Consider the following 15646-nt stretch of genomic DNA (forward strand, 5'->3'; position numbering starts at 1 on the left):
TAAAACATCAGTGCACTTTCTGTACTTACACAACTTTTTTATGGTTTATATTTGATCCTTTACATTTGATAATATTGTAGGCGTGACAGTGCTGTAAATACAAAATAGTAGTAGATCCGAATTTTCTCCAATTTGTATCCAAAATCGACAATCTCAATTAGGAGAGAGATAGACATATAAAGTAAACTTTACAACATTTGTTAGACAAATGATGTTGCATTGTTGTCTAAAAAATATATATGGTCAATAATATATATGGAAAATGCTATTTATACTTAGTTAGAATCTACAATTTCTACTCAAATAACAATATGTGATGACGTGTCAATTATTGATATAGTGAGAATTTTGTAATTCGAAATTCAAAATTAAAAATTGATAAAATGAATATTTTACTAAATAGATATAATGTTGTACATAAAATTATAAATATATGTAACACTACTTAGAGCTTATTTGGGGTTGCCATATGAGTCTTAAAAAGTACTTAAATAGTCTTAAAAACTTTTTAATGAAAAAATTAAATTGTTTGGATGTTATATATTAAAACATTTTTAATATTAAATAAGCTAAAAGGTACATTTGAGAAAATACATCGATATTTTTCCTCAAACGTGTTTTTTCGGATAATGCAAAACGTAATCTGAATTTTAAAAAGACTGTCAATTGAAGAAATTGTCTATATAATTTTCAGATAATTATAACTTTCAAACTTTCAAGAATATGGTCATAATTTTAAAAAATTTAAATAATTGTAATTTCTACATCATAAATCACTTTTTTAATTTGTTTCCAAATAAACATAACATATTTGAAAGTGCTTTAAACATATAGTTACCAAACAATAAATAACTTTTTAATGGTAGAACTTATTACCTAAGTTATAAGTTATAAGTTCAAAAACTATAAGTTATATTGATGCAGGAGAATCTGAGTCAGATGATACTGAGTTACAAGACTGCACGTTGACTGCGCTAAAATACTTAGAGATGGCAGATCAACGCAAACAGGGCAATAAATCGTGATCTTTTCTTGATTGGGGCATGTTTCGGTATTTTGACCGTAGCTTTGGTTATAGGTATCAGAATCGTGCATATAACCCCAATTCAGAAAGCTCTTTTCAACGCGCACGTCGTCGGCACTAACTATGCTAGGTGTGCATCATTTTTTAAGCAAAATTCTACAGTTTTCTCCTCCGATTTCCTATTTGTAGTTATTTGTTTTCTTTTATGGTAATATTTCATTTACTGTTTTGGAAGTAATTCTAAACTTGATTTGGGTCAGATTTTTTGCAGATTACTTCTTTTATTATGTATTTAATTTTAGCATGATTAATGGGATTTTGCTATTTTTGGTAAAATTTCAATACAGTCGATTTTCAGCTATTACAGCCTGATTCGTGGGTTGATTTGGTCATTCTTGAATATTGATAATTTGAATTGAACATCATAAACGTTTTCTCTGTATTTTTGGGCGATTCTCTTGTTTTCTTTCCTGTGAATTATCTGTTGAAACTAGCCTGTAAAATAATCTTTATTTTGTCCGGCGTCTTATATTTTCCATTACAATCCCAAACATACACTTAATAAATATTTAATAATCAACTTTATAATTATGTGTTTATCACTTGAGATTCTCAAATTCAACTAAATAAATTTCAACTCATCACATGTGATTAAAAATGTAAGATGTGATGTTAAAACTTAAAAGTGATAAGATAAGATTTTTATCACTTTTACAAACTCAACATTCATTATCTTAAATACTAATATGCATTATCTTATTTAAAAATGGAAAATGATAGCCACGTCGAGAAATTACTGATTATTTGTATCAAAATGTGATTTTTTGACATTTGTGTTTGTTTATTTTGTTTGTATTTTTTTAAATGCTTTAAAAAAATTACTTTAACAATTAACACTGTGTACAAAGTGTTATTATCGTCCCTTAAAAATTTAGTAAATATTGATATGAAAAAGATCCAATCCATTAAATAAGGAAGTAATATGTATTAGGGGTGATACCCGCATGGCGTGGGCAGTACTATCAGCATTATTTATATTAATGGACCTACATAGATTAGAGATTTCACATTGTATAATTGCCTAATATAAATTTTGGATAATGTTTGTAAAGCCAAATTTATGTGATCAATAAAGTGACATAACTAGGCCAACACATCTCTTGAAACTCATGATTTTGGTCAGTTCATAAGCATAAAGTGGTACGGGCCCAATTCATGTGTAGAGACTCATTAAGGACTCATGTAATTCCATTATTTTATGATGGGCAAAACTGAAATTCTGGGTGTTATATATATAAGGTTATGGTCCCCGCTCTAGATTCACTTTTTTACTTTACACATCTCATCATTGTGAATTTTTACCAAAGAGTGAATATTAGACGTGGAAGATCATATCGCTGCGCTCTTCCATCCAATGGCTACAAGTACGCACTTTTATTATGTTTTCCACATGGATTTGACAAGAGATATTGGAGTTCTTGGATTTTATTCAAAATCCAACAAGTGGTATCAGAGCAACTTGTCAGATTGTGCGGAAATGAAGTTTTTTATTTATGATATATGTTTTTTGTATTTTGCAATTTTTTCACCACTCCAATTCATATTTTTTGATTTTGAAGTTCTTTGTGGATAAGTTTTTTGTTCAGTTTATGAGTTTCTGTGGCTGTCGTCGGTGTGTAGCCCATCGGAACCGTCAAAAACCGTCACAATTGGTGGCTAAAAGTGTTTATTTTATATTTTATTATTCTCGGTTTTTTACTTTAAAAAAAGACTCCCGGAGACATGGGACGCCGCTGGAATGTTCTCATCGACGTCCCCTCATCAAGATTTGCCAGAAAATTGTCTGTTTTGACTGGAAAGGTGATCGGAATGGTTGCTGGAACAGTGGTGGCGCCGGAGTCCTTTTATTGCTACAGGAACTTGGGTCATTGAGTTTAAGAAATCGGTTAGGATTTTGGTCTGAATTGGATCTATGTTTAAAACAAGTCTTGGGCTTGGTTTTGTTTGGCATAATTCGTGGGTCCAAAGAAAATAAATTGAATTGGGTTTTATAAGGCCCTTGGACCCATGTATAAGGTAATTGTAGAAATCTGTGGGCTAAATTGACAAAGTCCATGCGTATAAGACCAACCCAATTACCTGGTTGACCAAAAATAGTTGATTGGTTGACCATCCTATTTGATTGATTGACCAACCCATTTGATTGGTTGACCAACCCGGTTTGACCCGGATCCTGACCTGGATTAGACAGATTTTTATAATAATATTTTTTATTAAAAAAAAAATACTTGAAGTATCTTTTTTTTTTTTTTAATGACAATTCATACATGTGACTTAGAGAAATTAAAGTGATATGTCACCTAAGTGATTATTGTCATAAAAGTTTTCTCCTTAGTCATATAAAAATTTAATGAGTTGCATCAAGATACATCTATATTCATGCGAATGACAATCAGCCAAAAGGAAGGTTGTTATTTGGTTTGATCTTAGATGGTATAAGGTGATTATTTGTGAATTGCATATTTTTCTTTTAAAATAAGCATATGCGTTCAATAGTCGGCTCAAAGGAAGACTATTGTTTGACCAAGTTGTATAAATATTTATTTTTTGGGATTAGCCTATGAATTCAATAGTCAGCCCAAATGAAGACTATTGTTTGGCCAGGCTAATTTTGCATTATTCACAAAAATCAGCCTTATTAGGAGAGGACCACTTGCATGTTGTAAATATTGTCCAAAGACTTGATTGCAATGATGCAGTAGGTCTCTCATACGGGCCCACTATTTTAAACCATTTTTTTTTAATTTAATTTTGTCATATTATCTAATTGATTTTGTTGTTCAATTGGATTAAAGTTTGCATCACAAAAATTATGGTTTAGTTTTGTTTATATTTTGTGATTAATGGGATATTTATTTATTGTGAGTTTATTTTGTTTTCTTATAGTGAATGCATCCTCGATATCTGCTCATTTGAATAACATTGCAGTTCTTACTGGATCAAATTTTTCAAAATGGAAAGAGCATGTTACTATTGTTCTTGGGTGTATGAATTTAGACTATGCGCTACGGATTGATGAGCCTCCCAAACCTACTGATCAGAGGACAGCTTAAGAAAAGTGGGAGCGCTATAATCGCATGAGTCTTATGATAATGAAGCATTCTATTCCTGATTCTATTCGAGGTGCAATGCATGAAGAGGAAAATGCCAAAAGGTACATGAGCCAAATAGCAGACCGATTTGTTGCATCGGAAAAAGGTAGAGACAAGTACGCTTCTTAGCAAACCTGTCTCAATGCGCTATAATGGCAAAGGGAACATAATGTAGTATATTATGGAAATGTTCAATCTTGTTACTAAATTGAGAACACTAAAGTTAGAATTTTCTGATAAAATTCTTGTGCATCTCATTCTGATTTCTCTTCTTGCACAATTTGGTCCTTTCAAAATTAATTGTAATACTCAAATGGAGAAATGGACTCTTAATGAGATAATTGCTCATTGTGTGCAAGAGGAAGAGAGATTGAAACAAGAAAGGACAGAAAGTGCTCACATGGCAGGTTTTCCTCATAGAAATCAAGGCAACAAAAAAAGAAAGAGGAATGATAAAGTTAAGGTAACTGCGGATGCTGGAACTTCACAGCCAATTGTGCAACAAGAACAGGATAAGATTTCTACCTATTACTTTTACAAAATGGATGGCCATTTGAAGTTCCAACACTTACTTGTAATCGACTTACTTGTAGTGTTGGTGGTAAAAAATGGTGAGATCTGGAGTTTGATACTTTGATCGCAAACATGTGAGAAAGAGGGGTCATGACTCATAATGGTGGGCTTGGTCGAGTTGGCCCGGACAATAAACCTTAAAAACCAGCACATTTTTGTGTATGGATCTGAAACTCAGCTTCTTGATGTTGTTTGGATGGTACCAAACACACACCCCTTGGCACACACCAGATTTATTATCCCAAGTTTAGCATTTCATGTCATAAGTTTAGCGTAATATAATACAATCATTATGATTCAATTGATTTGAATTTTTTTTTCCCTGAAATTCTTATCCAAATTGTGTGAGAGAGAGAGAGAGAGAGAGAGAGAGAGAGAGAGAGAGAGAGAGAGGTGTGTGAAAATGGATTTGTAAAAAAATGGGGGTGTTAGGTGGGGGTGGGGCAACTCCTGCTTGAATTTTTCGATCTTAATCGTGATTACATTCTTGTCATGAAAATTATGGTTGCTCTTTATATCACTTTCATATCAAATCCATTGATTAAATGTAGGTTTATAACAACATGATATTAAATCAAGCAGCTAGCTATGGGGGCTATATTTTGTTTAAAAACATTAAAAGAAAATAGGAGTATGTAACATATATATATATATATTTAACTGTATAATGTGCATCTTTAATGGGCCTGGCTTTCAGCCTATGTTCTGTACTTATGTTGTAAGTTTTAGTGGACTGAACATGGAGAGAGGAAGGGCGGGACAAAGTTTTAGTATCAAACTCACATATTTAATATTACAATCTTATTATTGTGTCTATCTAAGTTCAACACTTCACAAAATTATAAATTAAATTGTACTTGTAAAGTTTTAAACTCTTACTCTTTCGTTTGAAGCAACACATCATTATTACTAAACTAATATATCTCTTTAAAATAATAATTTACGTAAATAAATAATAACTCATATTATTTAATAAACTCACGTATTTAATATCACAATTTATGATAAATAGAAGACCACAAGCCAGCGAATCAGATTTTATTGCAGCAAAAGATGAACTAGTTAGGGACCGCGCGCACAATCTGCCTCTATCATATATATCATGTGCCAAGTTTCCACGTAGTACTTCTGTATGCATTCAACTCTCGGCAAAAAGATTCACCCTCCACCCGAACGTACAACAACACGCCTCGATTCCCAATAAAATCAAATTGAACCCAATTCCCGAGAGAATAAAAGGGTATCCTCCAATATTTCCAGGCACTTGAATTCTTTTTACTCAATAACGTGTGTTCCTCTTTAATTTATACATACCTATAGCTAGTTATCATATTGTCGTGGTGCCTATTTCTTCTTTCTTTTGGGACGGGACCCAAGATAAGAGGAGACGACAAATGCTTGAGACATGGGGAGGGCTTATACACAGACACCGTGACTCTATCGGCCTGCATCAAGAATTGATTAATCAAGAAGTACTTGGAATTTTCCCCCCTCGATTAAAAATGACTAAATCGTTAAAGGGAGTAGTAGTCCTTGCTCTCTGCGGTTGTAGATATTGCTTGTCAATAATTTTCCAAAAGATTAAAAAAAAAAAAAAAAAAATGGTAAAATCGATCGAAATCATCACGTCATTATTATAATTGTCACCAAAGTACTACTTTTGTAAATTTTGGAAACAATCGTTAAGTCATACATACGTACGTGACTTAATAGTACCCCATATATATCTAGTCCAACGATATCATCATGACATATATATACTCATTTTTTTCTGGTAAATTGATCTATACTTAATACTAGTGCCCAGTCATTGTCAAGACTCCAATATATTATTCATACATGACTTGTATGCTCTTGATAAATAGTTTGTGTGTTTCCTTTCTGATCTAGTAGTCCCGCGATCGACTTTTGTATGTCTACCTTTTCTAATATTCCCATGCACTGGCTTTGAGTCTTACATGTCTTTGGATCGAGGTATTCTCGGTTTTTTTTTATAGCTCCAATGAAAAAACTTCTTTTTTCCTGGATAAATGAGAGGCCGGTGTCGTCCCATGCACAAAGATACATGGATATATAGCAGATCATATCTTATTATCATATCAAAGTCATGACATTGATCAACCCGCATGAATAGATCATATGCAAGGCATTGTCATTAGATACATGATACAGTAAGAAATTAACAAAGAAAATTGTCGGCCTGGCCTGCAATAACAATGCAAAAAGTCAGTCAGTGGGTTGTTAAATTCTGGACTGGAGTGGTAGTACTGCTTAAATGCTATATATTGCGCTTTTTATAAAGTTACAAAAGGACAAAACAAGCTTGGCCATTCACTCCATAAAGGAAGCTGGCCAAGTAATTTATGCTTTTGTGGCTGTGGTGGCATGGATGGCTAGCCCCTATGGATTTGACTCAAACCAAATTGGTATCCCGTTCTAATCACTCCTGACCTAACAATGAACCCTCGCATTAATTGGATATTCTCTAACTTGATAGTGATATCATGTACATTTTGATTATATTTTGGAGACCTTTGGATCGAAGCTAGCTCCAATTCTTATCCAATATGAACAATGATATATATGATCAACACGTACAACTTTTTATACAATCATATGTTAAATTAAAGATATTTTTATAAGTTATTTTATAAAGTTGTGTAAAATGTTGTATGGATATTATTTTACTTTTAGAGTACTTTGTGGTGATCACCTAGAAAAGCATCCTATATATATATATATGTACTTAATTAAGTAATTACTCGGTGGTAGTTCAAACTTCAAACTCACTTTCAATACCATTTCAAAACTAAGTAAAGAAGCGTTCAACTACATAAATATCAATAACAAAAGTGCTAAACGAAGCAAGTATTTAATTTTAGTTAGAACTTGGAAATTAATTCCAATAATATATATATATATATATATATATTGGTTCCAAACTAGCTAGTATATATATATGATCACCAAATAGTGTATGCAAAACATTATTTCATTGCATTGATACTGTATATTCCCATACGTTTCTTACAAGTTACGTACCCTGATATTTGACGAAACAATTAAATTGACGTAGAATTTTAGAAAGAGGAAGGGAGTCAGTGGCCACCAACTCTAACCGGCCGTAGAGAGAATGCCAGGTTTCGTTCACCAACCACACACCAACTTCCTTCAAATTGCCATCATGTGTAAAACTTTGGTAGCTGTAGGACCATTTCAGACATTCGGTGATGGAAGTCATCATTGATATGCTAATTCTCCATGTCTGCCTGCGTCAGATAAAGAAAAAAGATAACAACACAAAAAGATATATATATGATCAGCCTCCTAAATTTATTTCTTTATTTGCTGATCTCTTCGAGAAAAGAAAATTATTCTTAACAAGCACGTAACTTTTTCTTCCAATCCTGAAAAATGGGTTGGATTTTTTTTTTTTTTCCAATAGTTTGATGAAGCCAAAATGACACCCTCTACAGTTCAACCACTAATTAGAGTACCAGTACGACTCCGCAAGTACTAGTGAACCGTTTACTACGAAATATAAATTGATGGGTCCTTGCATGAGTGGGGCCTCCACCAAGACTCATACATTTGCAGTCACTCACCAACCCCCGACCGGTATGGCTTTGGCGGGCGGTCCAACAACTCCCGGTCCGATAGCTCAAAGAGGACCCCTTCCCCCCATATATACCCGTCCTCTTTCTTCCTTCCAGATCAGGCTTAAACGTCTGTTAACTTGTGATAAGCAAAAGTCATCACAGACCAAAAAACCGAAGAAGAAGAAAGAAGAAAAATATTACAGTAATGGCTACCAATGTAGAAGAAAAGCAGAACGAGGCCGGGAGGCACCAGGAGGTTGGCCACAAGAGCCTGTTGCAGAGTGATGCTCTTTACCAGGTATATCATGTCTTACCATCTAAGCATTGAAACACCCCAAGAGATCAAAAAAGGGAAATTAATGAAAGAGAGGAAAACCACTCACGGGCTTCTGAATTAGTTCATTCATAGTTCTTCCATTTTTGGGTTTCTAATTAAAAATCTCTCCTTTTTTTGGTTTTTATTTTGTAGTATATATTGGAGACCAGTGTCTACCCGAGAGAGCCTGAACCCATGAAGGAGCTCAGAGAGGTCACAGCCAAGCATCCATGGTGAGCTGAATGATTAAGATTTTTTTCCTAGCTTGGTCTTTTTTTTTTCCCCTGCCAGATTTTCAAAATTAAAGATAACCCAATGTTTCAATTTTAAGTTCATTCGGGATTAAATTTCTGCAATACAAAATGAAACTTCGAAATCCTGATAAACTTTGATACCATAGTCTCAAAAGCTTGTTAATGAGAAACAATGAATTCAATCGACTAATCAAGATTCTATCGATCTTATAATATGATTTTGGTTTGAATGGTAAACCAGGAACATCATGACCACCTCAGCTGATGAAGGGCAATTCTTGAACATGCTGATCAAGCTCATCAATGCCAAGAACACCATGGAGATCGGTGTCTACACTGGCTACTCCCTCCTTGCCACAGCCCTCGCTCTTCCGGAGGATGGAAAGGTGAGTAACAAACAAAACTATCACAAAAACAAATAACATATATAGCGCATGCCAAATTCAGCTCAGAATATTCCATTAATTTTGATTGTCACAGATCTTAGCCATGGACATCAACAGAGAAAACTACGAGCTCGGCCTGCCCGTCATCGAAAAAGCCGGTGTTTCCCACAAGATCGACTTCAGAGAAGGCCCTGCTCTCCCAGTTCTTGACCTAATGGTTGAAGATGTACGTTTGATCTCGAGCCATTACACTTACTTTTTATATATTTATTTACTTTTAACACTTCATTCTTTGAAATTTTAAAAAAGGCACTCAAACCTGTTATGATGATCTCTTCAGAAAAGATCTATGATTGATAACAAAGCCATAAAATTCACAACTTTTGCATTTTTTTTTACGATGTAACCTTATTCATAGATAGGCATATTAAAGACGGAATCTAACACTATACTATAAGCTAGAGATACATTGATGATAAAAGAAAAAACAAAATACGATCGATAACGACGTACTGGTACCTTGAAACATTATAAATATGATAAGATATTGAAAGCAAATTAAGTTAGATGTTTGGTGAACCACAGGAAAAGAACCATGGAGCTTATGACTTCATATTCGTGGACGCCGACAAGGACAACTACCTAAATTACCACAAGAGGCTGATCGAGCTTGTGAAAGTCGGAGGATTGATCGGCTACGACAACACCCTCTGGAACGGCTCCGTCGTGGCGCCTCCTGATGCTCCCCTCCGCAAGTACGTGAGGTACTATCGGGACTTCGTATTAGAGCTCAACAAGGCCCTTGCCGCCGACCCTCGGATTGAGATCTGCATGCTTCCTGTTGGTGATGGTATCACTCTCTGCCGTCGGATCAAATGATGAACCAAACCCCCGAATACCGCTGTTTCACCGTTCGATTGCTTTTATTTTCTTTCTTGTTTTGAATTTTTACTCGCATCTGTATCTTGTAATGGACGGTGAGTGATTGATGATGACCATGTATTTGTGGTTTTGATTTAACTTTCATGCCACGATATCCCATATTTGTATTTAAATGATGGTATATGGTCCATATATATGTATGTTTAATTGTATCCGAAATTAAAGTCAATAATAACAAAGATTAAATTCATACAAAAGAAAAGGAAAATATTAGCCCTTTAATCGGTTGTGCAGGCAGCCTAACATTCAGATATTGTGCAGTTATGGGTACTAACACATAATTTGTTAATACGTTTTGCAAATTCATGTGACAAGTTGATCAAGTAGACACATGTGACGTGAACTATTATTAATAATCCGTATGTCACAAGGTCACACGTGAGCTAATAAACTTACAAATAAAAAATACAAGTTTGACGGACGGTTGGTTGGCACAAAGTGATGTGGCAAGTTAGACTTTGACTATGTTTGGTCTCCAACTCCAGTTGTTTTGCCCGGAATATCGTTGGTTGCACCCGCAGCCATGTGGTCAACATTTGTCTTGCAGGTTCCATGTGGTTTCGGTATGGTTTGATGCTAGTTGGATCGTTTAATGCATTCATTGTATTTGTGGTAATTTGCAACACGTTTTCCCCCTGGTTTTTTCTGTTTATTGGGCTCGACCACCATGGTCATCGACAATTTATTAATAATTCGTTGCCTTGTCATTGTGTGTCTGATGTTTTTCTGAAAGCTGTTTTGCTTTTCCTTCTTTTGAAGCCCCCATTTGTGTATTAGCCGGGCTTCTTTTTCTCGATTGGAAAGAGAGCTCAGTTTCTCAGTGCTGTGCATATGGCGGTGGGTTCAGATCAAATGCAACTGTTCGAGTTGCTAGCCTCCAGCCAAAAGCTTCTTTCAAGCTTGTTCATTGCAAAAGACTTGTTGCCCAAAAAAGAAAACTGCAAATGGCTTCTCTTTTGGGGTCTTGCAATGAGTTTGTATGTCAGGAGGCTGCTTCATTCATTTTCAATTCTTTATTTTCTGTTTTCTAGCGTCAGATGTTAGCAATTACTGTTTTGAGTTTTATAGGTGATAGATGTTAGCAATTCTGGTCCATCATGAAGGGCTGAGCTGCCGGGCCTGCACCTATTGCTTTTTTTTCAGAACATTCTCTATGTTACGTTAAATAGATAGGTTGCTGGTTTATCATCAGATGCTCCCCGCGCTTTGGTTTTCGGCTTAGGCCTTAAAGAGGTATAGGCTGCCCTTTCTCCTTGCTTTACAGAAGTTTGCTTCGGTATTATGGGGTTTCTTTGTAATTTCTGTACACCTCGGATTCTGAGAGTAGACGTTTTCTCCTGGGTTTAGAAAGCTTATTTGTGAATGCTCTGAGGTTTTGCAATCTTATGCATATTTCAAACTTACTCGACCACGGTACGCATAACTTGAGAATACCTGATGACAGGATCAAAACTATTTGTGAATCCGACGCATTTAGCAAAACTGAAAATATGGGTCATCATCAGCGTAATCGAACGTAGTTATTGTCGTCGCAAACTAACCAACCACGGGAGAAACTAGTCGCAAGGGCCAATTTCTCGCAGATGATGGGAAGGCATTCTAAGACTGCTGCATGCGCCAATTATTATATTACATCCTACATCCTATACCCTCCCCCAATTTTCTTCCAACTAATGAAGAACTCCAAAATCGAAGTTTCCATCAAATGAAAGATCGCGAATAAGTCTTATGTGCTTACAAAGGCTAAACCTTCTACTCAGCGTCTCATGCACAACTGCAAAGTCCAAGATTCCATACCCTCACAAGATCACAGATAACATTGATAAATCCGGTAAAACATAGACAGACCCACAACTATAAAAGAATAACTACGCATCAATATTGTCTTGGACTGCTTCCATTGGTTGTAATGGGCTAAATCTAAGGTGACTTTTCTTTTTAATCAAAACAACTACTAAATTTCTTAGCTCACAAACTTTGGTGGGAGCAACACCCGTATACATCAATCCAACGAACATGCAGCAAAAACTGAATAAAGAATTATTTCCACCTTACATATGCACAACCCACTTTGTCCAAAGTCAGACTCCCTTCAACTGCTAATGTAGCATCTCTTCTCATAATAGATTTTAGAAGGGCGATGCTAGGTTGCCCTCCAAATGTGCACCCAAAAAGTGCCTCCAGTGCATTTTGTTTTTTTTTTTTTAATGTTAAAAAAACACACAAATTCACTAGTGGTAACTTTTTAAACAGTAGAAAAAAATGAGCTAAGGGCACTTTTGAGGGACACATTTGGAGGGCAACCAAGCATTTTCCATTTTGGAAACGCCACCTGCATCATCTTTGGCAAAGAAATCTGCCACAGCATTGGCTTCCTATACACATACTTCGTCGTGATATCCAACAATTTAAAGTGACTTTCTTCTGCCTTTATCTTCTTCTATATAGGCTTGTCTTTTTTATACTTCATGTGTATGATATTGATATAAGGTTAAACCAGAAGACTAACAAAATATTCGAAGTAAACCGAAAAAAATAAATAACACACCAGTCCGCGAGCTTTAATTTTAGATTTTTTCTTAATTTTAAGCAGCATATCACATTCATCAAGTCAAATATCATGTATTGTTTCCGGTATCAAGGTTTTATCCATCCGAATATCCGAAATAAATAGCAACAGTCAAGCACTTAATGATACTTCCATCAGATATCGTAAATTATTATCAAAAGGACTCAAACAGAGTCACACTACCTAAGGATTATAAACCCACAAACGTCCGGGCCTTCACCGACAATCAAATGCAAAATGGAACACCAAACAACTTTGACGACTGCACTAATAAGAATATATCAACACATTAACCCGTAGCCAATCAAGAACTCAGGACACTCGGGAGTCAGCGAGCCAAATTGAGTCAACCATGCGTTTGAACGCAAATTCAAGTAGCCGTAACTAAAACCGTAAACATTCCGCAGCAAGAAAAGCCCCCCAAACACGGTACTAAAGCAAAGGATTCCATATATTTTATCTAAAATCTCCAAGTTCGAATCAACCTTAAGCAACAACCAACAGCCAGTTCCATAATTATGAATGAAAAGAAAAATACTAGAAACCCCATTAGCATGCAAGCCTTAAATACGAAAACGATAACCTCAAAACAGCTAAAAATAAAAACTTTGCCTTTTGATTTGGGATTTTCGATTCCTCAACGGTATGACTTCTGGAACCTAGCCCTGGCACCGCGACCACCGAACTTCTTGGGCTCACAGCGTCTCGGGTCAGCGACAAGCAAGGTCCGGTCGTACCTGACGAGGATATCCTTAATCTCCTTCTTGCTCTGTTCGTCCACATACTTCTGGTAGTACGCAACGAGAGCCTTGGCTATGCTCTGGCGGATGGCGTAGATCTGGGAAGTGTGGCCTCCACCCTTTACACGAATCCGCATGTCGACGTCCGCGAAACGGTGCCTTCCAAGCAAGAGTATCGGCTCGTAGGCCTTGAACCTCAGGATCTCCGGCTCCACCAGCTCGATCGGGCACCCGTTGATCTTGATCAGACCACGCCCCCGCTTGCAGTAGGTCACAGCCACCGCCGTCTTCTTGCGCCCGAAGCATTGCACCGACTCTACAGGACCGGTCGCCATTGTTGCTTTGCAAGAGAGTCCTCCTGAAGTAAAATCGCAGAAACAGAAACCCTAATTTGGTGAATATGAAGAAATGGAGGCTGAACAAGGTATTTATATGGGTATGTCGTGTTCGCCCTAGGGTTTTGGCTTGGGATGTAAATGGCTTGATTCGGGAAAAAATATTAATTTACCAAGTCAATCCCAGCCGTTCAACTGGTAATATGTGAGACAACCTAGAACCAAACACCAACATAACACAAAATTAACAGCTTTAGATTTGATCTTAATAAATTTGGGTCAAAATGAATTAATTCGTTAAGACACAATTTATAAATAGGTTAATAATGAGTCAACCCGTTTAATCCAAAATTAACATGTTTTGACTCGTTTAGATTCTATTTCAAAATTTCAATTTTATTATTGTTGAGTTGTAATATTAGTATTTTCAGTATGCTTATATTTTTATTATTATGATTGTAATTTTAAACCTATAATCATATTTATTATTGTAGGATTTGTAATATTGATTTTATTATAAGTTGAAATTTGAAAATTATTTATATTTTTTGTTAGTAGGTAGTTTTATTTTTCTAAGATATTGTAGTTACTAATAAATATAAATTTTTACTTTTATGTAAAGTTATGTTAATAATGTCAAATAAGTTATGTGTGTTAGTTCAACCAATTTATATGAAACGAGTCTAAATGAGTTGTGTTGTATTATTATTTTTTTTTTTATAAGTCATGTTGTATTAACTTATTTATAGTTAATTATTAAACAGGTCAAAACAGATGACACAACATGACCTATTATTTAAATAGATTAAGTTCTGATTTGAATATTTGACATTTTTAACTTAATGGGTCAGATTTTGATTGACCTATATAATTAAATATTCATAACTTAATACGATACGAATACGACCTGAAAACATAATTTGCCACCTCGTCAACAGTCATTAGGTGTGTGTGGTTGGTGATTGCCTTTAACTTGACGAGTAAAATTTATTTAACCATCGGAACAATACCAGCAATTTTTTTATTTTTTAAGGGAACAATGCTAGCAAATTAATAATAATTTTAGAAGATTTTACCATTAGTTTAATTACTTGCGCGTTTTAAACAACTAATGTAGACAGCCTAAGGGTGTCACAAAAAAGTAGAAAAGTAAAGGGTATTGAATAATATTTTGATAATTTATTTTACTTTAGAAAATCATTCTCAAGCATAATTAACTACGATTTCTACCAAAAGAGAAAAATATAGAGGCTCGATTTGGATGTTGAGATGGTTTATGTCATTTTAATATTTAAACATCACTCAAATGCATACTTTTTAATTTTTAATTTTTAACTTTCTTATATAATCAGTATCTAAACATTATAAACTTTCAACCAGAACATACAAAAATAATGAGTAATGATAGGCATACAATTCTTTTTATAACCTTTCATACAATTATATTTTAAACGAGGAATATTTTTTTTAAATAACTTATACATGTACAATTTTTTTTTACAGCTCTTTATCTAATAATATTTTAAAATGAGAGTATTTATGTAAAGTAATATTTCTTTTATAAGTTATTTTATAAAATATCTCTTATTTAAAACATAATTGTATAAAATGTTATAAAAAAATTATTGTATGTCTATCATTTTTAAAAAAGAATTCAACTTGTTCAAATTTTAAAATAAAATTAAAATTAAAAAATTATATTATAATAATATTTTAATTTTATAATATTTATATTTAACTTTTTATCTCATATTTT

General features: G+C 34.5%; 2 protein-coding genes across 2 annotated transcripts; one reads left to right on the forward strand and one right to left on the reverse strand.

The window, feature by feature from the left end:
- The first annotated feature begins 8456 nt into the window (after positions 1–8456).
- On the forward strand, positions 8457–10380 carry LOC108988942 (caffeoyl-CoA O-methyltransferase). The gene is made up of 5 exons (XM_018962362.2): positions 8457–8646; positions 8818–8897; positions 9160–9304; positions 9399–9530; positions 9890–10380. The coding sequence occupies exons 1-5, from the start codon at positions 8554–8556 to the stop codon at positions 10181–10183; spliced, it is 744 nt and encodes a 247-aa protein (XP_018817907.1). The 5' UTR covers positions 8457–8553; the 3' UTR covers positions 10184–10380.
- Positions 10381–13248: 2868 nt separating this feature from the next.
- On the reverse strand, positions 13249–14056 carry LOC108988948 (40S ribosomal protein S16). Its single transcript, XM_018962371.2, has one exon. It carries the CDS (start codon positions 13888–13890, stop codon positions 13453–13455), a length of 438 nt encoding a protein of 145 aa, XP_018817916.1. The 5' UTR covers positions 13891–14056; the 3' UTR covers positions 13249–13452.
- Between the last annotated feature and the right edge of the window lie 1590 nt (positions 14057–15646).

The sequence above is a fragment of the Juglans regia genome, chromosome 13 (assembly GCF_001411555.2).
Source record: "Juglans regia cultivar Chandler chromosome 13, Walnut 2.0, whole genome shotgun sequence".
NCBI lineage: Eukaryota > Viridiplantae > Streptophyta > Magnoliopsida > Fagales > Juglandaceae > Juglans > Juglans regia.